This window comes from Dendropsophus ebraccatus, chromosome 4 (genome assembly GCF_027789765.1).
Source record: "Dendropsophus ebraccatus isolate aDenEbr1 chromosome 4, aDenEbr1.pat, whole genome shotgun sequence".
Lineage (NCBI taxonomy): Eukaryota > Metazoa > Chordata > Amphibia > Anura > Hylidae > Dendropsophus > Dendropsophus ebraccatus.
This window is the reverse complement of record NC_091457.1, coordinates 148,127,933-148,154,045: the sequence shown is the minus strand read 5'-3', so window position 1 is coordinate 148,154,045 and position 26,113 is coordinate 148,127,933. Positions and strand designations below refer to the sequence as shown.

The 26,113-nt window shown below is 43.8% G+C and overlaps 1 protein-coding gene across 4 annotated transcripts in view; it reads left to right on the top strand.

Annotated features, from left to right (window-relative positions):
* Window positions 1-26,113, top strand: part of LOC138788970 (P-selectin-like) — a 110,138-nt gene that overhangs the window by 60,782 nt on the left and 23,243 nt on the right. For all 4 annotated transcript variants that reach the window (XM_069967417.1, XM_069967419.1, XM_069967416.1 and 1 more), the window contains 4 exons: window positions 975-1,160; window positions 1,247-1,432; window positions 3,602-3,787; window positions 3,874-4,059. In XM_069967417.1, coding sequence (XP_069823518.1) covers window positions 975-1,160; window positions 1,247-1,432; window positions 3,602-3,787; window positions 3,874-4,059 — 744 coding nt within the window. The remainder of the gene's footprint in view (window positions 1-974; window positions 1,161-1,246; window positions 1,433-3,601; window positions 3,788-3,873; window positions 4,060-26,113) is intronic.

Here is a 26,113-nt window from a genome sequence, read left to right as displayed (position 1 = left end):
CAGAAGACGACTTCTAGGTGGCCCAGGCTGGATGGAGGGAAAAAGAAAATGTGACAGATCGGAGAAGACGGCCCATGTGAGTCACTGGATGTAACTGCACAGTTATAGGGTTGTAATGATAGGGGTCAAGGTGTGGCAGTATTACGGAATGGTATCATTGGGGATATCTTTCTGTTCTGTTCAGTGCAGTTTTCATGTAATACGTAATCACTGTATGGTGGAAATAGTGTTATAAGGTAACTACTGTATGTATTGGGGCTCTTAATACAGTGTGGGGGTACATTCAGGGCATTATACTGTGCGAGGAGAACCAATTCTAATGTGGGGGGGGGGGGCGCCATTTGCCTTCTCTGCCTAGGGCACCAAAACTCCTTGTCCCGGCCCTGGAGTGATGTGCCGCAGACCGTCGATGCACTGATCGGGACGTTTCAACATGTTAAGAGACTGCGATAAGCCAACATATTGCATGTCATCTGAGCGTGGTGTTTTAACAAACGATTACGGTTAATCTCCGGAACATCCAGTAATCTGCCAAGTATGGACAATAATCATTTGGTGTCATAGGGCCTTAAGAAGCTGAACTACATACCTGTTGTAAGGATCACATCAGGGTTTCCTGTACATGCTGATGATTTATAGATCTATTTTTTTTTCTTTTGCATTTTTTCACTTCCTCGCTGGATCTGAATGTCTTTGACCTCACAAGCAGGATTTGGCATATAGGGTCTTTTCTATTAAGAAATAACTGCCACTAGTGTACATATTGTAATATTTCATGAACAATGCATGTTTAGTAAAGAAACAACTAAATCCAGCTTGTTGGATCCAGCATTCCCATCTGGCTCCAGTTTACCAGACATATAAGAACTTGGCCTTACTTTACACTGGGCTTCGTAAATACAAAGGCACATGTAATGTCTTTCTTATCAATTTACTTAACAACTATATTTCTAATATTTCTTCTTCTTGAACAGTTATTCAATGCGAGCGCCCAGACGTGCCATACAATGGAGTAATGAACTGTTCTCATCATGGAGACCATCTTCCAGAAAATTCCATGTGTAATTTCAGCTGCAAAAAAGAGTTCACCATGGTGGGATCTTCATCATTGCTTTGTACAACTCCTGGGCAGTGGTCGGGAAGCCCCCCAACATGTGAAGGTAATGATGCTGGATATCTGCTGCTCCCAAAGTAGAAGTTGCCTCCAAACTGAGATGATAATTTAGACTTTCTCTTCCTTTTTCAGCTATTCAGTGCGACCGTCCTCCAGCACCAAAAAATGGAGCAATAGCCTGTTCCGGTGACGGAGAAATGCTGCCGTATAATGCTGCATGTAACATCACCTGTGACAAAGGATTCATCTTGGAGGGAAATCCATCAATTCAGTGTGTGACTCCTGGTCGGTGGTCTGCAGAAATCCCACATTGTAAAGGTACTAAGGATTTCTAAACCTAACTATTCTTCAAGTAACTTGTCTGACATACATAGTGTTATTGTATCGTGGTAGAACATGGAATAGTCATGACATACGAATGTGGGCACAGTATTGGACATTGCAGCTAAAGCCTCATCCACATTTTAGTTTTTCTGCAAAAACTGATGGGAGGGTACGTAAACAACTGTTTTCAAAACTGATGTGTGGTTAAGGCCTAAGTGTGAGATCGCATATGTCCGGATATCTCATACATTTTGTATCTCGCACAACTGCACCAAATACAGAGGAAATGACTAGGTGAAGGCAGAACAGGATTGGCTGAAGCAAAAATAGATGCAGACACACTAGCCATTAAAAACCTAGGTGAGTAGCCACACATGCACCCTAATGGTGAAAGGTGACACTGCAGCAATGGCCGGAAGCCAGCAACAGAGACCTGAAGGAGCGAGGAATCCAAGCGACACCAGAAGAGCTAGGACCAACAAAGAGAACAGAATATGCTGTATTATTTGTGACCAAAGAATATAGTCAAATGCACCAATATTTTGTCCTGACCAACCACAAATATAGCCACACTACATGTCCACAACAACCATTGTATGTTGAATAAATTGTATTTTGAGACCAAATCTCTATGGAAAACTGGTAATTGGTTTTGAAGTCCCCAAAATGAGAAAAAAAAAATAAGATTGCAAGAAAAATAAGCAGATAACTAATATAGATAAAGCAAGTTCTTACATACAACAGTCAAAAGAGCTACTGGAAGCTATGAATTATTTTCTATTTAGAGCATTTTAAGGGTCTTGTACAGATCACACAGGGTCCCAGATAAATGAAATGAAGCTGCCCTCACCTGGTGTCTAAAGGAGCAACTTATCCTAGCACAGGTAAAGAGCAGCACAGGACGTGTAGTATTACACGGTACTGTACAGAGGAGATACTAGACAGCCGATCACTGCATGCACTGCAATGAAATGGCCACTTTTATTGCTTGATCATTTCCCTTTTCACATATTCCACAAATCCTGATGGTCTGTAGCATTGTAACTTGAGATCAGACTTAACATACAATGGTCTAGAAAGGACCATTGTATGTTGAAAATATTGTAACCTGAGGCCATTGTAAGTTGAGGGACCACTGTATAGTAAATGAAAAAGAAAGGCCAGCTTGCCATTTATGAAGTCCTTCCTGTGTTTGAGAGGAGCCACCCTCCAATACTGTGTAGAAATTTGAATCCAGCGAACTGGTACAAAAAAGGTGCAAAGAACATTTATTTATAAAACCATCTGCTTGTACAGGAAACCCCTGATGTAATATCTAGAAAGACACCTAGGCGTTTTTGGTACATTCACACACCCTTCATGGCTGTAATAAGGAGTATAGACCATTTTACAGTGCACAATACTGAGGAGGATGCGAGCGCCTGTCAGGTCAGCGCTCGTGTCCTCCTTGTTCCCTGCTCACTGTCTGCACTATTACACACACAGACAGCGAGCGGGGAGCAGTGGGAGGGGCTGCCTGGATGATCCTTAGATTGCCCAGGCGGCCCATTGAAGTCAACAATGGTCTGCTACATGGAGTGATGTGCCGCAGACCGTCGATGCACTGATCGGGACGTTTCAACATGTTAAGAGACTGCGATAAGCCAACATATTGCATGTCATCTGAGCGTGGTGTTTTAACAAACGATTACGGTTAATCTCCGGAACATCCAGTAATCTGCCAAGTATGGACAATAATCATTTGGTGTCATAGGGCCTTAAGAAGCTGAACTACATACCTGTTGTAAGGATCACATCAGGGTTTCCTGTACATGCTGATGATTTATAGATCTATTTTTTTTTCTTTTGCATTTTTTCACTTCCTCGCTGGATCTGAATGTCTTTGACCTCACAAGCAGGATTTGGCATATAGGGTCTTTTCTATTAAGAAATAACTGCCACTAGTGTACATATTGTAATATTTCATGAACAATGCATGTTTAGTAAAGAAACAACTAAATCCAGCTTGTTGGATCCAGCATTCCCATCTGGCTCCAGTTTACCAGACATATAAGAACTTGGCCTTACTTTACACTGGGCTTCGTAAATACAAAGGCACATGTAATTTCTTTCTTATCAATTTACTGAACAACTATATTTCTAATATTTCTTCTTCTTGAACAGTTATTCAATGCGAGTGCCCAGACGTGCCATACAATGGAGTAATGAACTGTTCTCATCATGGAGACCATCTTCCAGAAAATTCCATGTGTAATTTCAGCTGCAAAAAAGAGTTCACCATGGTGGGATCTTCATCATTGCTTTGTACAACTCCTGGGCAGTGGTCGGGAAGCCCCCCAACATGTGAAGGTAATGATGCTGGATATCTGCTGCTCCCAAAGTAGAAGTTGCCTCCAAACTGAGATGATCATTTAGACTTTCTCTTCCTTTTTCAGCTATTCAGTGCGACCGTCCTCCAGCACCAAAAAATGGAGCAATAGCCTGTTCCGGTGACGGAGAAATGCTGCCGTATAATGCTGCATGTAACATCACCTGTGACAAAGGATTCATCTTGGAGGGAAATTCATCAATTCAGTGTGTGACTCCTGGTCGGTGGTCTGCAGAAAGCCCACAATGTAAAGGTACTAAGGATTTCTAAACCTAACTATTCTTCAAGTAACTAATCTGACATACATAGTGTTATTGTATCGTGGTAGAACATGGAATAGTCATGACATACGAATGTGGGCACAGTATTGGTCATTGCAGCTAAAGCCTTATCCACATTTTAGTTTTTCTGCAAAAACTGATGGGAGGGTACGTAAACAACTGTTTTCAAAACTGATGTGTGGGTAAGGCCTAAGTGTGAGATCGCATATGTCCGGATATCTCATACATTTTGTATCTCGCACAATTGCACCAAATACAGGTGAAATGACTTTAAATAGGTGAAGGCAGAACAGGATTGGCGGAAGCAAAAATAGATGCAGACACACTAGCCGTTAAAATCCTAGATGAGTAGCCACACAAAACTGGTAATTGGTTTTAAAGTCCCCAAAATAAGATTGCAAGAAAAACAAGCAGATAACTAATATAGATAAAGCAAGTTCTTACATATAACAGTCAAAAAGAGCTCCTGGAAGCTATGAATTATTTAGGTCCAGGAAGTTACCGACGGCGGGAGAGGCTGGGGGGCCTGGTCCAGGGAGGTTAGCGACGGCTGGGGGGCCAGATGCGGGGAGGGTACCTGCGGCACCGGCGTCGGCAGCAGCTGTGCAGTGGGTGTGGGGGCAATGTCGGCTGAGGGGGGGGGCTTGGTGCCGCGGATCTCCCTAGTACTACTCCTCCCATCATCTGCTCATATTATGAGGCCGGTCACCACTGTCAGTTGACAGGCGGCTGCGCTTATCTGTGATGATGCCCCCAGCTGCGCTAAAGACAGAACACTGGCGGCAGGGCAGGCTTGCACCTCCAAGGCATATAATAAGAGTTCGAGCCACATGTCCAACTTGGAGACCCAATACGTGTAGGGCGCCGAGGGATCAAGGAGGGCAGGGTTGTGGTCGGCCAGGTACTCCCGCAACATCTGCCGATACTTGTCCCTCCTGTCCGTACTAGGCCCTGCAGTGATGGTACTTTGGTGAGGGGTGCCATAAACGTGTCCCATACTTTGGAGAGTGTTCCCGTTAGCCGTGGACCTGATGGATGTTGTCCGGCTTTGGGAGGAACTCTTATCACTGCCGCCAGCAATGGAAGGTAAAAAAATATCTCCATCATATTCTGCAGCAGTTCTCTCTGGTACTCAAGTAGTCTGGTGGTCCTCTCCTCTACTGGAATAAACGAGGAGACATTATCTTTATACTGGGGGTCTAGCATTGGGAAAACCCAGTTTCTTGCTCCCCATTATGTGGACAACGTGTTTGTCCCTCGCAAAGCAGCCCAAGATAAATTCAGCCATATGTGCCAGGCTGTGAATTGGCATCACTTTGCTGCCCCCACCAGAAGGACCACTCAACATTTCCTCCTGCCCTTCCTCCTCTGCCTCCTCTTGGCCCTATCCTCGCTGGACCAATAGGCCACACACAACTGCACCGCTAGCCTCGCCGACAGTGTGGCCAACAGCCTCCTCCTCTTCTTCTTCCTCCAGGAATCGAAGCTGACAGGAGTGTAGTGTGACTGTCTAGTTCTGTCCCGTCTCCTCCCATCCTAGTCTCCTGTGCGTGCAAGGCGTTTTCCCTGAAGGCGATGAGGGATTCTTTAACGACACATAGGAGTGGGATGGTCACGCTCACTATGGCATCGTCGCAGCTGATCCTCATGGTGGACTCCTCAAAACATCGCATAAGTCTGCCATCCATGGCCACTCATGATTGGCAAACTGAGGGAGCTGAGTTGAAGGCACCCATGGGTTTTGGAGCTGGTATTCCATGAGAGCTCTCTGCTGCTCACACACCCTGGACAACATATGATAAGTAGAATTCCAGCGAGTGTTGACATCGCACAACAGCCGGTGTTCGGGCAAATGCAGGTGTTTTTGTAGCTTTTTAAGGCTAGCAGTGTGGAACGTGGGCCAGGCATGGAATGTGTTGGAGTTCTCCAAGATCCAGAGCCATCACCAAGTTACGGCGATTTTCACACACGACCACGCCTGGTCCCACATTTCTGCCTGCTGAAAGATGGCATCCTTAACCTCTGGGGTGTTGTGCTTCTTATCACCCAGGCTGTTAAGCTTGAGCACGGCCTGCTGACATCTCCCCACGCAAGTGCTGCAGCGTTTCCAGCTCACCGCTGAGGACGATTTTACAGAGGAGGAGAGGGAGGGGTTGTCAGAGCCCGTGCTGGCAATCTTAGGTGGGGGGAGGAGGGAGGCTGTCCCTGATTGAGACCCGGTATCCGCCTCCACAACATTCACCCAGTGAGCCATTAGTGAGATATAGCATCCCTGGCCGCAAGCAATTGTCTAAGCGTTGGTGGTCTAGTGGACCTACGCGCTAACCGCGTAACTTAGGGCCCGCCCGATGTTACGGGATACATGCTGGTGCAAGGCAGCAACGACACACCTGAAAAAGTAGTGGCGGCTAGGGACGAAATAACGAGGTGCGGCAGCTGCCATCAGGTCACGGAAGGCTTGCGTCTCCACAAGCCTAAACGGCAACATCTCCATGGCCAGCAATTTGGAGGTGTGGCAGTTTAAGGCTTGGGCAGAGGGGTGAGTAGAGGTGTACTTACGCCTGCGATCAAATGCGTGACTAATGGACAATTGCAGTGAAGAGGCGCATGATGGTGCAGGCAAAGGAGCAGATGCAAGCAAAGAGGAAGGTGAAGAAGGCACTAAAGTGGCCGACGCACAGGCAGATGGCGAGGTGTCCTGGCTGGTGGTGATCTGGACTGTAGCGCTAGCAGAGAGAACAGGAAAAGAGTCAGCAGTGGCAACGCCGTGCGCAGGTTCTCCTGTGCTTGCTCTTTCCCACTGAGCCCAGTGCTTTGCTTCCAGGTGATGCCGCATGATCAAGGTGGTCAAGTTGCTCTTTTCCGAGCCTCTACTCAGTTTGGAGTGACATAGCGAGCACATCGCGCTCAGCTTGTCATCTGCACAAACATTTAAAAACCTCCACACCAAAGAACTGCATGACCTCAAGGGGGAGCTTGGCGCGACTGGCTGCTTCAGGGAAAAGCTTCAGCCCTGGTGACTCTGGCCTGCCTTCGCTGACTCATCTGTCCTCTACCTCTGGACATCCCTCTGCCTTTTTTTTTGGTGCGGTGCGGGCCTCCACACCTTCACTACTTTCCCTATTGGACATCACCCCTTGCCAGGTTGGGTTGTTCGCTTCATTGTCCAGCCCCTCCTCCTCTATCTCCTCACTCTGCTGCTCCTCCTGCACACTGGGCATGTCAACTGTTTGGCTTAACGGCAATGGGGTCTCCTCATTGTCAGTCCTCATGACTTTAGGTTGCCGGTCCACAACAGCAAAATCAACTGGACATGGCGAATGCTCCAGATTTTGTGCATTGCTACAGATAAAATCCTCAGGTAGCTCCTGGGATTCATCAAGTATTTGAACACTGTCCAATTGGGGAAAAAGACCCGAAAAGAGCTCCTCGGAGTGGGCAAGGGTGGGATGACTATGATGGACTAATTGTGCAGGTTTGGAGACATGAGTGTCAGACTCTTGGCTAGCCTCGAGACTGGAGTGAGTGGATAAATGACTGGAAACACTCTCCGACATCCATCGTAACACTTGGTCACGCTGATCGGGCCTTGACAGTTGTGTACCCCGCCTCCTGCACAACTGTCCTATAAAGCCAGGGATGGTGGATGCGTGCGATACTCATGGCCGGCGTTAGGGGGGGGCAAGCAGGGCAAATGCCCAGGGCCCCCATCCCCCAGGGGCCCCCTACCGCAGTTCCAGTGGAGAGGAGAGGAGAGCACAGACAGCGTCCTGCAGCGTCTGGCAGTGATCCCCGGCTGCTGCCATCAGGGGTCACGCAGAGGCTGCAGGACGCTGGGCTGGTGTCTGCTCCGTGTGTGTAGCTCCCCCTCCCCCTCCCTCCAGCTCCTCTCTGCACGTGACTTCCTGCTCTGGTGTGGAGCTGTCGGGACGATGGAGGAGAGGGCTGCCGGGTGAGGATGACAGCCTGCTGCTGCTGCAAGGTACATGAGGGGGATTCACCACTACACCCAGCATGCTAGAGGGGGTAAGTATACTGTACATGTAGTGTGTAATGTGTATGAATGTAGGTGTATAATGCATGAATGCAGTGTGTGTTACATGTCCTGTGTATAGTGTGTGGACTGGATGGTTTGTATCTGTATAATGTGTTTTCATGGGTGTGTGAGTGTGTGTGTGTATATATATATATATATATATATATATATATATATATATATATATATATAATGGTGTGTGTGTGTGTATATATATATATATATATATATATATATAGCTGTGTGTGTGTGTATATATGTATATATATATATATATATATATATATATATATATATATATATATATATATATAGCTGTTTGTGATTGGGTGAATAAATCCTCACTATACACTACTGGAGTGCCGTCCTCGTGTTCAATTTTTTATATATATATATATATATATATATATATATATATATATATATATAATGGTGTGTGTGTATATATATATTATATATATATATATATATATATATATATATATATATATATAAAATGGTGTGTGTGTGTGTATATATATATATATATATATATATATATATATATATATATATAATGGTGTGAATATATATATATATATATATATATATAATGGTGTGTGTATATATATATATATATATATATATATATATATATATATATATATATATATAATGGTGTGTGTGTATTAGCACTGCTGACTCCAAGTGTTGAGGTGAATAGACTGTATATAGGAGCTGCAGCCATTCTCTGGCCTCATCAGTCCTATGTAATTGCTGCAGGTGACCACTGAGGCCGCTGATTGGCTGCAGCTCCTATGTATATAAGGCAATACGGTGAGAAAAAAAAATAAGGTGGTATTCAGTCCTTAGGTGGTGGTCACTGTATGGCGGTAATATTGGTCTGTATATAGAGTCATTATGTGGCGGTCACTCTTTGGCATTAATATTGCTCTGTATATAGTGTATATATAGTCATTACTGCCATAGATTGACTACCACATAATGACACTATATACAGACCAATATTACCGCCATACAGTGACCACCACATAATGACTATATACACTATATACAGACCAATAGTACAGCCATAGAGTGATCGCCACATAATATTGGTCTGGATACAGAGTCATTATGCAGTGGTCAATCTATGGCGGTAATATTGGTCTGTATATAGTGTGTATATAGAGTTATGTGGCGGTCACTCTATGGCGGTAATATTGGTCTGTATATAGTGTGTATATAGAGTTATGTGGCGGACACTCTATGGCGGTAATATTGGTCTGTATATAGTGTGTATATAGAGTTATGTGGTGGTCACTGTATGGCAGTAATATTGGTCTGTATATAGAGTTATTATGTGGTGGTCAGTCTATGGCGGTAATATTGGTCTGTATATAGAGCCATTATGCGGTGGTCACTCTTTGGCAATAATATTGGTCTGTATAAAGTGTCATTATGCAGTGGTCACTCTTTGGCAATAATATTGGTCTGTATAAAGTGTCATTATGCGGTGGTCACTCTTTGGCAATAATATTGGTCTGTATAAAGTGTCATTATGCGGTGGTCACTCTTTGGCATTAATATTGGTCGGTATATAGTGTATATATAGTCATTACTGCCATAGATTGACCACCACATAATGATATTGCCAAATTGCCGCCATACAGTGACCACCACATAATGACTCTATATATAAACTATATACAGACCAAAAGTACAGCCATAGAGTTACAGACACATAATATTGGTCTGTATACAGTGTATATAGAGTCATTCATTATACAGTGGTCAGTCTATAGCGGTAATATTGGTCTGTATATAGTGTATATAAAGAGTCATGCGGTGGTCACTCTATGGCGGTAATATTGGTCTGTATATAGTGTATATAAAGTCATTATGGGGCGGTCACTTTTATGGTGGTAATATTGGCCTATATATAGTGTGTTTTCTTCAATAACGGTATGGAGGTAATATTTGGTCCTGATTATAGTGATTTTTTTATTTTATTTTTTTTATGCAATTCATATAAATAGTTCTTGTGTTTACACCACTAGCGGCAGTCCTGGCATGTAGTGGCAGTCCCATAATGTAGCGGCAGTCCCATAATGTAGCGGCAGTCCCAGAATGTAGCGGCAGTCCTGCCATGTAGGGGCAGTCCCATAATGTAGGGGCAGTCCCATAATGTAGGGGCAGTCCCATAATGTAGCGGCAGTCCCGGCATGTAGGGGCAGTCCCGGCATGTAGGGGCAGTCCCGGCATGTAGGGGCAGTCCCGGCATGTAGGGGCAGTCCCGGCATGTAGCGGCAGTCCCGACATGTAGCGGCAGTCCTGACATGTAGCGGCAGTCCCGACATGTAGCGGCAGTCCCAACATGTTGCGGCAGACCCATAATGTAGCTGCAGTCCTGACATGTAGCGGCAGTCCTGGCATATAGCGGCAGTCCCGGCATGTAACCTTCTGAACTGAGTAAGGGCCCTAATACATGGAGCGAAAATTGTCCGAATCAGGACGCTATCGCTCTGAGAGGACACTGGGGAACATAATCAGGTAGTATATATCACAGACAAGGCCTGAGGACACCGGGGGACCTTAATCAGGTAGTATATATCTTTATTGTTTACTATATACAGCAAGGATTGCACACACATCACTAATGATATACTGTATATATACACATAGGGGGGGAAATTTATCAAACATGGTGTAAAATGAAACTGGCTCAGTTGCCCCTAGCAACCAATCAGATTCCACCTTTCATTACTCACATTCTAAGTAGGTGGAATCTGATTGGTTGCTAGGGGCAACTGAGCCAATTCTTCTTTACACCAGTTTGATAAATCTCCTCCATAGCTTTTGCTGCATCATAAAAGAGCCATGTAGTAGGCTCTCTAAGCGAGCTCCATTCTACCAGATTGGCGCTCGCTTCTGCGGAATATCAGGCCGTGTAATACGGCCTTAAAAGTGGCCGTACACTTCCAATAACTGCTGGCTGAACAATCCTTCAGCTGACAATTATCTGTCCCATCCGGTCCCGTCCTCCCCATACACAGAAATTTGGCACATCTGAGTGTTCCTGTGTTCTCTATGAGAGGGGAAAGCCATAGCCATACAGATCTGATGCCGGCTTATCTCTGAGAACAAAGAGGTTGGGCGTTGATTTTCCATCAAGCTCGACCCCCTATGTCCACTGATATCATCTGTCAGAGGACTGTCCAGAGAGCCCCATACACCTTACGCTGATGGCCGAACCCACCAGGAGCAACAGGTACCACCAACAAAAGAGTAACATGTATGGGGACCTTAAATTGTTGCTAAAATATTTCAGCATTTGGGGCCCCACCTTTAACTTTGCCCAGGGCCACATCTAGTCTAAAACCGGCCCTGGCGATACTGGACGTCCCTCTAAAGCAGGCGCGGTATCCCCAATCACTTGACCGCGGCTTGAAACCCCAGCAGCATTTCCGCATCCCTGTCCTCTTTGCTTTGCGCTACGCATTGTAGTAGCCGTTTAACTTTTTTCAATACAATTTAGTTTTTATTTATCCCACTCTAACAGTATACAGCCGTATACCGGATATAGAATTGTTTTTAAAACAATAGAAATAAAGGGCTGGTTGGCGCCTTCACTGGACGCAGACTGCGAAAATCTGTGGTAGCAAGATAAAAGGTATTATCCCACAATTACAGTATACAGCTGTACACCGGATATAGAATTTTTTTTAAAACAATAGAAATAAAGGGCTGGTTGGCGCCTTCACTAGACGCAGACTGCGAAAATCTGTGGTAGCAAGATAAAAGGTATTATCCCACAATTACAGTATACAGCTGTATACCAGATATTGGACACAGACTGCGCAAATCTGTGGTAGCAAGATAAAAGGTATTATCCCACAAATACAGTATACAGCCATATACCGGATATAAAATTGTTTTTAAAACAATAGAAATAAAGGGCTGGTCAGCGCCTTCACTGGAGGCAGACTGCGCAAATCTGTGGTAGCAAGATAAAAGGTATTATCCCACAAATACAGTATACAGCCATATACCGGATATAAAATTGTTTTTAAAACAATAGAAATAAAGGGCTGGTCAGCGCCTTCATTGGAGGCAGACTGCGCAAATCTGTGGTAGCAAGATAAAAGGTATTATCCCACAATTACAGTATACAGCCGTATACCGGATATAAAATTGTTTTTAAAACAATAGAATAAAGGGCTGGTTGGCGTCTTCACTGGACGCAGACTGCGAAAATCTGTGGTAGCAAGATAAAAGGTATTATCCCACAATTACAGTATACGGCTATGTTCACACTACGTATATTTGAGGCTGTATGTTTGAGGCTGTATAGCAACCTAAACAAGGAGTGTATTGAAAACACAGAAAGGCTCTGTTCACATAATGTTGTAATTGAGTGGATGGTCGTAATTTAATGGCAAATATGTGCTGTTATTTTAAAACAACGGCTGTTGTATTGAAATAATGGAAGTTATTTACCGTTATATGGCGGCCATCCACTCAGTTTCAACATTGTGTGAACAGAGCCTTTCTGTGTTTTCAATCCACTCCTTGTTTTGGTTGCTATACAGCCTCAAACATACAGCCTCAAATATACGTAGCGTGAACATAGCCTACAGCTGTATACCGGATATCAAATTGTTTTTACAACAATAGAAATAAAGGGCTGGTCAACGCCTTCACTGGACGCAGACTGCGCAAATCTGTAGTAGCAAGATAAAAGGTATTATACCACAATTACAGTATACAGCTGTATACACTATCAGTGGGTATACACACTGTGTATACACACTGCCTGTCTCACAACAGCTTATACAGTGTAGAAACACTGCCTGTCTCACAAAAGCTTGAAAATCTCTGGTTTTTTTTTTTAATACTTTTAGCCCTAACAAGGGCTTTTGGGGGTTCCTTCCTACCTAACTTCACCTAAAAGTTCTCCCTCCCTGGTGTACAGTCTGTTCCTCTCTAGCTCCAACCAGCAAGTGACACGAATCTCAAATTATTATTCTTCTATTCAGGGAGTCACATGGTTTAGCCAGTCAATCACAATTAGAGGTTTTTTTTTAACATCATGCTTATTTCCAGTGCCTGTCCCTCCCCCCTGTATGTTTATTGGCTGGAAAAAAGCACCAGGGGATGTGGGAGGGCGAATACCTCGAATAGCATACTATTCGATCAAATAGCTTTTCGATCGAATAGTATTGGCTCATCTCTAGTAACCTTTACCACCAGTATCCAGAAAATCAGAACCGCTCTAATGTTATTGTACTATCCTGTCCATGTGTCCTGTTAGAGTATATGGAGGTATAAATAATCACAGAACAGTACAGAAAATTAAATCTGACCAATTCGGGAGTCCTCAACTAAACAATAATCACAGTTAGGATCCTATTAAAACTTAACCTTTAATTATACATTTTTAAAAAACCAACACACCTAATGTGTACAAAACCTCCACCAATAAAATACTTGAACCACACGCCTTCATATAAATGCCAGCCTCTACAGACGACGGTCAACACAATATAATATAGTGGTTATGTAATAATGAATAATTTCATTCTATCTACCACAATACTATCCCCCACACGTCTGTAAATAGGCCAATCAATCAGAGGAGCAGATTAATTCATATAAATAGGTGGTGGGAGTACTGATCCCCATCACTCCCTATTAGGTAAACCAAACTATCCCTGCTCACTCAGGGTGTAGTGGGGTGATCGCCCTGAAAAGGAAGGCCCCTATCACGCACTACCTATAACACCACTCACCCCGAATTATCCCTCCCTAAATACACTTTCGACACAAGTGTTTCATAATGATACTCATCAGGGGGGTAACAGCATTAGGACAGGGTGGGAAAGATACAAAACAAAATAAAGCAAACAATGTGGCAACTCAAGCAGTATATCCCAAATAGGTTAGGGATACTGCACTCACGTGGCCCAATAGCCTCCGGTAAAGGGCGGCAGTCAATATGCGGCTCCTGTCCACCTTGCTCTTGAATGGAGATTCAAATACTATGCGGAACTCCATGCATCTGCTGCGTCACTCTCTACTTCCGGTTCGGGGAAACGCAACATGCGTTCCACCGCCATCATCTCCCAGGGAAGGACAGCACAATAGTCATGTGACCGCTGTTACTTAGCACACTAACCATAACACGGTTGCTTTAAATTATAGAAAGAAAGAGAGTTATATGGCATAGTATCTCAGCATACCATGTATAACCTGCATCACAGTAAAACTATATCATCTCCTCCGTATACATGGAACATGCATCACAAAAAGCAAGCATAGGTGAGCTCATTATTTAGACCATTGGGAAAAACCATACGCATACGGAATATCCACCAGTTCCATTCCTTCAAATCTTATACATGTAGTGTCTCCTAACCTAATAGGGAGTGATAGGGATCAGTACTCCCACCACCTATCCATATGAATTAATCTGCTCCTCTGATTGATTGGCCTATTTACAGACATGTGGGTGATAGTATTGTGGTCGATAGAATGAAATTATTTATTGAAACTAGATTTGCATTTCCAGGGAAATACATGGTGCTTGAAAAGAGCAGCCCTTTAACGGTGACTTCCCTATAAGAGAAACTTTAACCCTTAATACCCTCCCTTTAAGAGCAACTTTGGTACAGTCCCTTTGAAGATCAGCTTAAGTACTGACCCTTTAAGAGAGGCTTGGGTACCGTCTCTTTAAGAGCCGCTTGGGTACTGTCCCTTTATGAGCAACTTGGGTACTGTCCCTTTAAGAGCGACTTATTTAATGCCCCTTTAAGAGCAACTTGGGTATCGTCTCTTTAAGAGCGACTTATTTAAAACCCCTTTAAGAGCAACTTGGGTACCGTCCCTTTAAGAGCGATTTGGGTACCGTCCCTTTAAGATCGACTTGGGTACCGTCCCTTTAAGAGTGACTTGGGTACCGTCCCTTTAAGAGTAACTTGGGTCTTGTCCCTTTAAGAGCGACTTCGGTACCATCCCTTTAAGAGCTACTTGGGCACCGTCCCTTTAGGTGCGACTTCTGTACTGTCCCTATAAGAGCACTTCGGTACTGTCCCTATAAGAGCGACTTCGGTACCATCCCTTTAAGAGTGACTACGGTACCGTCCCCTCAGCTCTGCTATTTTACTGACTGACCTCTGCTACAATAGTGGACATGTGACTGTGGATGGTGTAATACATTGCATGACAAGACCTTAGAGTTCCTATTGGCTGCTATATTTCAGCTATTTGCATATGTGCTGTGATTGGCTGTTAGCGGTTAGAGTGTGTCCATTATTTGCAATGGGCCATTATTTACTATGGGAAATTCGGGGTCTTTAAACGTAAATTTCTTAAAAACGACAAATCCGATCGAAACGAAAAATAGATAGCACACCACACACCGCTGAGGGCTTCGAAACACAGTTGGAACGGAGTCTGCGCACAAAGCAGTTTGGGCTGTATTAATCGCAGAAAAATGGCTGAAAGAAGAAGAATACGGATTACAAAATAATACTAGATTTGCATTTCCAGGGAAATACATAGTGCTTGAAAAGAGCGCCTCTTTACCAGTGACTTCCATTTAACTTTAATCCTGGGTGCCGTCCCTTTAAGAGCGACTTGGGTCCCATTCCTTTAAGAGCAACTTGGCTCCCGTGCCTTTAAGAGCGACATGGGTCCCTTTAGGAGCGACCTGGGTCGCTTTAAGAGTAACGTGGGTCCCTTTGCTCTTAAAGGGACCCAGGTCACTCTTAAAGGGACCCAGGTCGCTCTTAAAGGTACCTAGGTCGCTCTTAAAGGTACCTAGGTCACTCTTAAAGGGACCCAGGTCGCTCTTAAAGGTACCCAGGTCGCTCTTAAAGGGACCCAGGTCGCTCTTAATGAGACCCATTTCACTCTAAAAGGGACCCAGGTCGCTCTTAAAGGGCCCCTGTTGCACTTAAAGGGACCCAAGTGGCTCTTAAAGGGAACCAGGTGGCTCTTAAAGGGACCCATTTTGCTCTTAAAGGTACATATTTCGCTCTTAAAGGTACATATTTCGCTCTTAAAGAGCCCCAGGTCGCTCTAAGAGGACCCAGGTCACTCTTAAAGGGACATATTTCGCTCTTAAAGGGCCCCAGGTCGCTCTTGGAGGGACCCAGGTCACCCTTAAAGGGCCCCAGGTCGCTCTTAAAGGGACTTATTTAGCTCTTAAAGGGACTTATTTAGCTCTTAAAGGGACCTATTTCGCTCTTAAAGGGACCCTTTTCGCTCTTAAAGGGACATATTTCGCTCTTAAAGGGACCCAGGTCGCTCTTAAAGGGATCCTGGACGCTCTTAAAGGGACCCATGTCGCTCTTAAAGGTACCCAGGTCGCTCTTAAAGGCACCCAGGTCACTCTTAAAGGTACCTAGGTCGCTCTTAAAGGTACCTAGGTCGCTCTTAAAGGGACCCAGGTCGCTCTTAAAGGGACCCAGGTCGCTCTTAATGAGACCCATTTCACTCTAAAAGGGACCCAGGTCGCTCTTAAAAGGCCCCTGTTGCACTTAAAGGGACCCAAGTGGCTCTTAAAGGGACCAATTTCACTCTTAAAGGGACCCATTTTGCTCTTAAAAAGGTACATATTTCGCTCTTAAAGGTACATATTTCGCTCTTAAAGAGCCCCAGGTCGCTCTAAGAGGACCCAGGTCACTCTTAAAGGGACATATTTCGCTCTAAAAGGGCCCCAGGTCGCTCTTAGAGGGACCCAGGTCACTCTTAAAGGGCCCCAGGTCGCTCTTTAAGGGACCCATTTCGCTCTTAAAGGGACCCATTTCACTCTTAAAGGGTCCAAGGTCGCTCTTAAAGGGACCCATTTCGCTCTTAAAGGGACCAAGGTCGCTCTTAAAGGGACTTATTTTGCTCTTAAAGGGACATATTTCGATCTTAAAGGGACCTAGGTCGCTCTTACAGGGACCAATTTCTCTCTTAAAAGGACCAATTTCACGCTTAAAGGGACCCATTTCGCTCTTAAAGGGACCCATTTTGCTCTTAAAGGGACCCCGGTCGCTCTTAAAGGGACCAATTTCACTCTTGAAAGGACCAATTTCACGTTTAAAGGGACCCATTACTCTCTTAAAGGGACCCAGGTCGCTCTTAAAAGGACCCATTTTGCTCTTAAAGGGACATATTTCGCTCTTAAAGGGACATATTTTGCTCTTAAAGGGACATATTTCACTCTTAAAGGGACATATTTTGCTCTTAAAGGGACCCAGGTCGCTCTTAAAGGGACCAATTTCGCTCTTAAAGGGACCCAAGTCGCTCTTAAAGGGACATATTTCGCTCTTGAAGGGACATATTTCGCTCTTAAAAGGGACCCAGGTCGCTCTTAAAGGGACCCATTTTGCTCTTAAAGGGACCAATTTCACTCTTAAAGGGACCAATTTCGCTCTTAAAGGGACCCATTTTGCTCTTAAAGGGACATATTTTGCTCTTAAAGGGACCCAGGTCGCTCTTAAAGGGACCCATTTTGCTCTTAAAGGGACCCATTTAGCTCTTAAAGGGACCAATTTCACTCTTAAAGGGACCAATTTCGCTCTTAAAGGGACCCATTTTGCTCTTAAAGGGACATATTTTGCTCTTAAAGGGACCCAGGTCGCTCTTAAAGGGACCCATTTTGCTCTTAAAGGGACCCATTTAGCTCTTTAAGGGACCAAGGTCGCTCTTAAAGGGACCCAAGTCGCTCTTAAAGGGACCCATTTTGCTCTTAAAGGGACCCAGGTCGCTCTTAAAGGGACAGATTTCGTTATTGAAGGGACATATTTCGCTCTTAAAGGGACCCAGGTCGCTCTTAAAAGGGACCAATTTCACTCTTAAAGGGACCAATTTCGCTCTTAAAGGGACCCATTTCACTCTTAAAAGGGAACAATTTCACTCTTAGAGGGACCCAGGTCGCTCTTAAAGGGACCCATTTTGCTCTTAAAGGGACATATTTTGCTCTTAAAGGGACATATTTCGCTCTTAAAGGGACCCAGGTCGCTCTTAAAGGGACCAATTTCACGCTTAAAGGGAACCATTTTGCTCTTAAAGGGACCAAGGTCTCTCTTAAAGGGACCAAGGTCGCTCTTAAAGGGACCCATTTTGCTCTTAAAGGGACATATTTTGCTCTTAAAGGGACATATTTTGCTCTTAAAGGGACCCAGGTCACTCTTAAAGGGACCCATTTAGCTCTTAGCCCCTTAAGGACGGGGCCCATTTTCGTTTTTGCGTTTTTGGTTTTTCCTCCTTGTGTTTAAAAGGCCATAGCACTTGCATTTTTCCACCTAGAGACCCATATGAGCCCTTATTTTTTGCGCCACTAATTGTACTTTGCAATGACAGGCTGAATTTTTGCATAAAGTACATTGCGAAACCAGAAAAAAATTCAAAGTGTGGTGAAATTGAAAAAAAAAAAACGCATTTCTTTTATTTGGGGGAACTGTGTTTTTACGCCATTCGCCCTGGGGTAAAACTGACTTGTTATGTATCGGTAAGTCATATCGGTGTATCGGTACGTCATATGTCCTTAAGAGGTTAAAGGGACATATTTCGCTTTTAAAGGGACCCAGTTCGCTCTTAAAGGGACAAATTTCACGCTTAAAGGGACCCAATTCGCTCTTGAAGGGACCCATTTCGCTCTTAAAGGGACCCATTTCGCTCTTAAAGGGACCCAGGTCGCTCTTAAAGGGACCCATTTTGCTCTTAAATGGACCCGATTCGCTCTTAAACGGACATATTTTGCTCTTAAAGGGACATATTTCGCTCTTAAAGGGACCCATTTCGCTCTTAAAGGGACCCAGGTCGCTCTTAAAGGGACCCATTTCACTCTTAAAGGGACCCAGGTCGCTCTTAAAGGGACCCATTTTGCTCTTAAAGGGACATATTTTGCTCTTAAAGGGACATATTTTGCTCTTAAAGGGACATATTTCGCTCTTAAAAGGGACCCAGGTCGCTCTTGAAGGGACATATTTCACTCTTAAAGGGACCCAGGTCGCTCTTAAATGGACCAATTTCACTCTTAAAGGGACCAATTTCGCTCTTAAAGGGACCCAGGTCGCTCTTAAAGGGACCCAGGTCGCTCTTAAAGGGACTAATTTCACTCTTAAAGGGACCAATTTCACGCTTAAAGGGACCCATTTTGCTCTTAAAGGGACCCAGGTCGCTCTTAAAGGGACCCATTTCGCTCTTAAAGGGACCCATTTCGCTCTTAAAGGGACCCATTTCGCTCTTAAAGGGACCCAGGTCGCTCTTAAAGGAACCCAGGTCGCTCTTAAAGGGACCCATTTCGCTCTTAAAGGGAGCCATTTCGCTCTTAAAGGGACCCAGGTTGATCTTAAAAGGACCCATTTTGCTCTTAAATGGACATATTTCGCTCTTAAAGGGACCAAGGTCACTCTTAAAGGGACATATTTAGCTCTAAGAGACATATTTTGCTCTTAAAGGGACCCAGGTCGCTCTTAAAGGGACCAATTTCACTCTTAAAGGGACCAATTTTGCTCTTAAAGGGACCAATTTTGCTCTTATAGGGACATATTTCGCTCTTAAAGGGACCCAGGTCGCTCTTAAAGGGACATATTTTGCTCTTGAAAGGACTTATTTTGCTCTTAAAAGGATCCAGGCCGCTCTTAAAGGGACCCAGATCGCCCTAGCAACATGGGTCCCTTTTAAGAGCAACATGCTCCCGTCCGTTTAAGAGCAACTTGGGTCCCGTTTCTTTAAGAGCGACTTGGATCCCTTTAAGAGCTACATAGGACTTTTTAAGAGCGACTTGGGTCCCGTCCCTTTAAGAGCGACTTGGGTCCCGCCACTTTAAGAGCGATTTGGGTACCTTTAAGAATGACTTGGGTCTCTTTAAGAGCGACATGGCTCCCGTCCCTTTAAGAGAGACTTGGGTCCCTTTAAGAGCGACTTGTGTTCCTTTAAGGGCGACCTGGGTCCCTTTAAGAGCGATCTGAGTACTTATAATGGTAAAGATGATTGCTCGGTTACCATGACAATCTTACTCATGTCAGTGAGACAAAATGGTTAAGGACCTTCCATATATTACATCTTCTATTGGCCAATAGTGGACATGTGACTGTGGATGGTGTAATACATTGCATGACAAGACCTTAGAGTTCCTATTGGCTGCTATATTTCAGCTATTTGCATATGTGCTGTGATTGGCTGTTAGCGGTTAGAGTGTGGCCATTATTTGCAATGGGCCATTATTTTCTATGGGAAATTCGGGGTCTTTAAACGTAAATTTCTTAAAAACGACAAATCCGATCGAAACGAAAAATAGATAGCACACCTCACAACGCCGAGGGCTTCGAAACGCAGTTTGAATGGAGTGTGTGCACAAAGCGGTTCGGGCTGTATTACGCGCAGAAAAATGGCTGGAAGAAGAAGAAACGGAAGAAGAATACTGATTACAATATAGTGCTTTTCAAGCACTATAATAACCACTATATTATATTGTGTTGACCGTCGTCTGTAGAGGCTGGCATTTATATAAAGGCGTGTGGTCCAAGTATTTTATTGGTGGAGGTTTTGTACACATTAGGTGTGTTGGATTTTTAAAAATGTATAATTAAAAGTTAAGTTTTAATAGGATCCTAATTGTGATTATACGGAGGTATTCTGGAGTATTATATATATGTGGGGTATTCTGGAGTATTATATATACACCCCACATATATATAATAGTCCAGAATACCTCACATATATATAATACTTCAGATAACCCCCATATATATAATACCCCAGAATACCCTACATATATACTGTATAATACTCCAGAATACCCTACATATATATTGTATAATACTCCAGAATTCCTACATATATAATATATATGGGGTATTCTGGAGTATTATTTATAATGTGGTCTATTCTGGAGTACTATCTGTGTGGGGTATTCTGGAGTATTATATATATATGCGGGGTATTCTGGAGTATTTTTTTTATATATATATATATATATATATATATATATATATATGGGGTATTCTGGAGTATTATACATGTGGGGTATTCTGGAGTATTATATAATAATCACAGTTAGGATCCTATTAAAGCTTAACCTTTAATATATACTAGATTTAAAAATATACTAACACCATAATGTGCGCAAAAGAAACCTCCACCATCACATATTCGGACCCGAAGTCCACACGCCTATATATATATATATACAGTAATAGCCTATATAGACGTCGGTCATCACAATATAATTAGTTCATAGACAGTATATAAATACATTGATAAAAACGTCATGTAAACCATCTAAATAAAGTGCATACGTCCGTACATAGGCCAATTAACAGAGGAGCAGATCCTTGTGTGTGGATAGGTGCTGGTAACAGGGTGGGTAATATATCAAAAACAAAATAAACAAAATAATGTGGCTAAAGCAGTATAACCCAAATAGGTTAGGGTTACTGCACTCACGTGGCCCAATGGCCTCAGGTAACGGGCGGCGATAATTATGCGGCTCCTGTCCACCTTTCGTCAATATGGAGATTCAAATACCTTGCGGTCCAACATGCATCCGCCGCGTCACTCCCTACTTCCGGTTAGGTGGAACGCAGAATGCGCTCCACAGCCGTCACTTCCGGGGGACCGTCAGCTCAATAATCATGTGACCGCTGTAACTAGGCGACCATGACACAGTCGCTCTAAAGATATAATATCTGGAGATTTACATGGAATAGTAACCCAACCCATGTTACAGACACTGGCATATGTATAAACTGAACTATATACAGTAACTTACTATTTACAACCTAACAACGTACTACATTGTACCCGGTGATATTTACATGCAGATATTTACAGAAGAAATAAGAGATGGAGATGCAGCGGGGAACGAAAGGGGGGCGAGATATAAAAGGAAACAGCTATCCCATAATAGTTCAGGGCATTATGTGGAAAAAATACATCCCAACCATATCTCTTATCATAGAAAACAGGCATAGGTAAGCTGCTCATTTAAGCCACTGGGAAAGACCGTGCGCATCCGGAATATCCACTCCGTTTTGCGCTGAAGTATAAGTCTGTCCCAGTTGCCACCATGAACAGGGGGTTTCACTAGTTCCAATCCTTAAAACTTAATACAAGACGAAACTCCCGGATCGTTTTACCAATATATTCCAGACCGCAATCACATGTAGCCTTATACACAATTCCTCTGGTTCTGCAGTTGATGTAGTCCCGCATTTGATACTCTTTGCCTGTCACATTGCTTTTCACCGATTTACTGACCTTTATATAAGCACAGACTACACATCCACAGCATTTGAAGGTACCTACTACTTTCCTTTCTAGCCAAGTACCTTGGGATTGTGGGGAATATAATGACTTTTAACCAGTCTATCACATAGACTCCGCCCCCTTCTAAAAGTGATTTGGGCCTTTCACTGATCGTTTCCCTGATGTCCGGATCCAGGAGGAGGATGCCCCAGTGCCTTTCTAGCACCCTACAAACCTCACTGGATGCGGCATCGAATGTGCCTATGACTCTGGTGATGACCTTTTCCTCTTGCTTTTTCTTAGGTACCAGCAACTCTTCCCTCCTGGAATTACCAGCCGCCTGATATGCCTTTCTCAAAACTGGGTCTGGGTATCCCCTTTCCTTAAATTTTTCCCTTAGGGCAGTTGCCTGTCTCTGATATTCAATTGGGTTGGAACAGTTTTGTTTAACTCTTAAATATTGTCCCCTTGGTATACCTAGTTTAAGAGGTTTAGGGTGATGACTATCCCAGGTTAGCAACGCATTGGTGGCAGTACGTTTCCTAATTATGGTAGTTTCAATTTTCCCACTCTCTTCCCTCTGTATAAGAAGGTCTAGAAACGGCAGCTGTGTTTTCTCGATCACAAAAGTGAACCTTAGTCCAATTTCATTACTATTGAGTAGATCCACAAATTGTACAAACTCTTCTCGACGACCGTTCCAAATCAGGAATATATCGTCTATGTACCTTGCCCATAATCCCACATGCTGAACAAGATGGGACTGTAGTTCACCAAAAACAAGCTCTTCCTCCCACCAGCCCAGGTAGAGGTTAGCAAACGTGGGGGCACAAGGGCTCCCCATCGCCACCCCCCTGAGCTGGTGGTACATCTTCTGATTGAAGAGGAAGAAATTATGGGCAAGGACATATTCAGTCAATTCCAGGATAAACTGATTGTGTGCCTGAAACTGGCACCCACGTGATTTAAGAAAAAATTTAATGGCTCTTAGACCTGGTCCGTGTGGTATGGACGAATAGAGCGCCTCGACGTCAATAGATGCCAACCATGCATGCTCATCCAATGTGATATCTTCTATTTTTAACAGTAAATCCATAGAATCGCGAGTACATGCGGCTAAACCAGTTACAAAGGACCGCAACACCTTATCAACATATATGCCGGCATTCTGAGATACACTGTTAATGCCCGACACAATTGGTGGACCTTTAAGCGGATGGGTGCCCTTATGCCGCTTAGGCAGAGCATAAAAGGTCGCTTTCACTGGAAACTTCGGGATCAGAAAGGATCTCTCCTCTTCCCCCACTAGACCCTTCTCAAATGCTCTGTCCACCAGTCCCTTTAGTTCTTTCAAGAAGACTGCAGTTGGATCCTTACTTAGAACTGCGTAGCACTCCCGGTCGTCCAAAAGCCTCATACACATATCCTTGTATTGGGACGAGTCATCACCACCACATTACCACCTTTATCAGATGGTTTTATGACGATGGACTCGTCCCTCTCAAGGCTCATCGTTGCCTGCATCTCAGCATGGCTACAGTTGCTTTGATATTTCTTACCCTCCAAAACTTCTAAGTCTCTAGTGACCATTTCAACAAACACATCAATACAAGATATGTCACCAAAGGGGGGTGGCATCTTTGTACTTCTCAACTTTAATTCGGTGAATGGTCCCAAGCCACGTGCTCTCTCACCTTCTGACAACAGGGAAGTAAGCATCTCCACCCCTGCCAGGGTGTCCTGTGGTATACTAAGCTCCTCACTCCTTTTTCTTGCCTTAATCTGATAGTACTTATGCCATCTAATTTAACTTGCAAACAAATTAATGTCACGCACCCAATTGAAATGATTATACCTTGTTGTAGGAACAAAAGAAAGCCCCTTACTTAACACACACATCTCAATTTCAGTAAGGGTTCTGGAGGATAAATTAACAACTTGTAGTCTGTCCTGTGATTCTAGCGTCTGTTGCGGTTGCGAAGTGGATAGCCTGTCTCTGTCGGGGCCCTGTCTGAAAAACGTCCTTCTTCAATATTATATTGTCCAGTGCGTCCTCCTCTACCTCTCACCCCTCCTCTCAGTCTCCCCCTACCCCTACCACCTCTTTAACCACCTCTCCTGGTTTCCCTGTCACTGTCAGATAGTTCAGTATCAGTTGAGGAGGCTTCAGCCTCCGATATCTTAGGAGGGCCCTTTGGCAAAAATGTATATGCTTGATTATCTTTGAAGTCCTGAGAATCCCTTTTATATTGTTTATGTTTTCTTTCTTTCAGGTGAAATTGATATCGCTCAATCGTATTTTTTAGTTGTAATTCTTGTGCAGCGAACTCAGATTCACCTGAAAAACCCTCAGCGACTTCCACCTGATCACTTAATCTCACTTTTATTTGCTCTAGGTTTTCATGGTTGGCATCTATTGACGTCGAGGCGCTCTATTTGTCCATACCACACGGACCAGGTCTAAGAGCCGTTTAATTTTTTCTTAGATCACGTGGGTGCCAGTTTCAGGCACACAATCAGTTTATCCTGGAATTGACTGAATATGTCCTTGCCCATAATTTCTTCCTCTTCAATCAGAAGATGTACCACCAGCTCAGGGGGGTGGCGATGGGGAGCCCTTGTGCCCCCACGTTTGCTAACCTCTACCTGGGCTGGTGGAAGGAAGAGCTTGTTTTTGGTGAACTACAGTCCCATCTTGTTCAGCATGTGGGATTATGGGCAAGGTACATAGACGATATATTCCTGATTTGGAACGGTCGTCGAGAAGAGTTTGTACAATTTGTGGATCTACTCAATAGTAATGAAATTGGACTAAGGTTCACTTTTGAGATCGAGAAAACATAGCTGCCGTTTCTAGACCTTCTTATACAGAGGAGAGAGAGTGGGAAAATTGAAACTAACATACTTAGGAAACCTACTGCCACCAATGCGTTGTTAACCTGGGATAGTCATCACCCTAAACCTCTTAAACTAGGGATACCACGGGGACAATATTTAAGAGTTAAACGAAACTGTTCCAACCCAATTGAATATCAGAGACAGGCAACTGCCCTAAGGGAAAGATTTAAGGAAAGGGATACCCAGACGCAGTTTTGAGAAAGGCATATCAGGCGGCTGGTAATTCCAGGAGGGAAGAGTTGCTGGTACCTAAGAAAAAGCAAGAGGAAAAGGCCATCACCAGAGTCATAGGCACATTCGATGCCGCATCCAGTGAGGTTCGTAAGGTGCTAGAAGGCTAAGGCTACATGTGACTGCGGTCTGGAATATATTGGTAAAATGATCCGGGAGTTTTGTCGACGCATTGGAGAGCATATACGTGATATCATAAATCAGACCGATAAACCCATTGCGCGACATATAAATATGGTTCATGCAGGAGATACTGCTTGTATTAAGTTTTAAGGATTGGAACTAGTGAAACCCCCTGTTCATGGTGGCAACTGGGACAGACTTATACTTCAGCGCAAAACGGAGTGGATATTCCGGATGCGCACAGTCTTTCCCAGTGGCTTAAATGAGCAGCTTACCTATGCCTGTTTTCTATGATAAGAGATATGGTTGGGATGTATTTTTTCCACATAATGCCCTGAACTATTATGGGATTGCTGTTTCCTTTTATATCTCGCCCCCCCTTTCGTTCCCCGCTGCATCTCCATCTCTTATTTCTTCTGTAAATATCTGCATGTAAATATCACCGGGTACTATGTAGTACGTTGTTAGGTTGTAAATAGTAAGTTACTGTATATAGTTCAGTTTATACATAT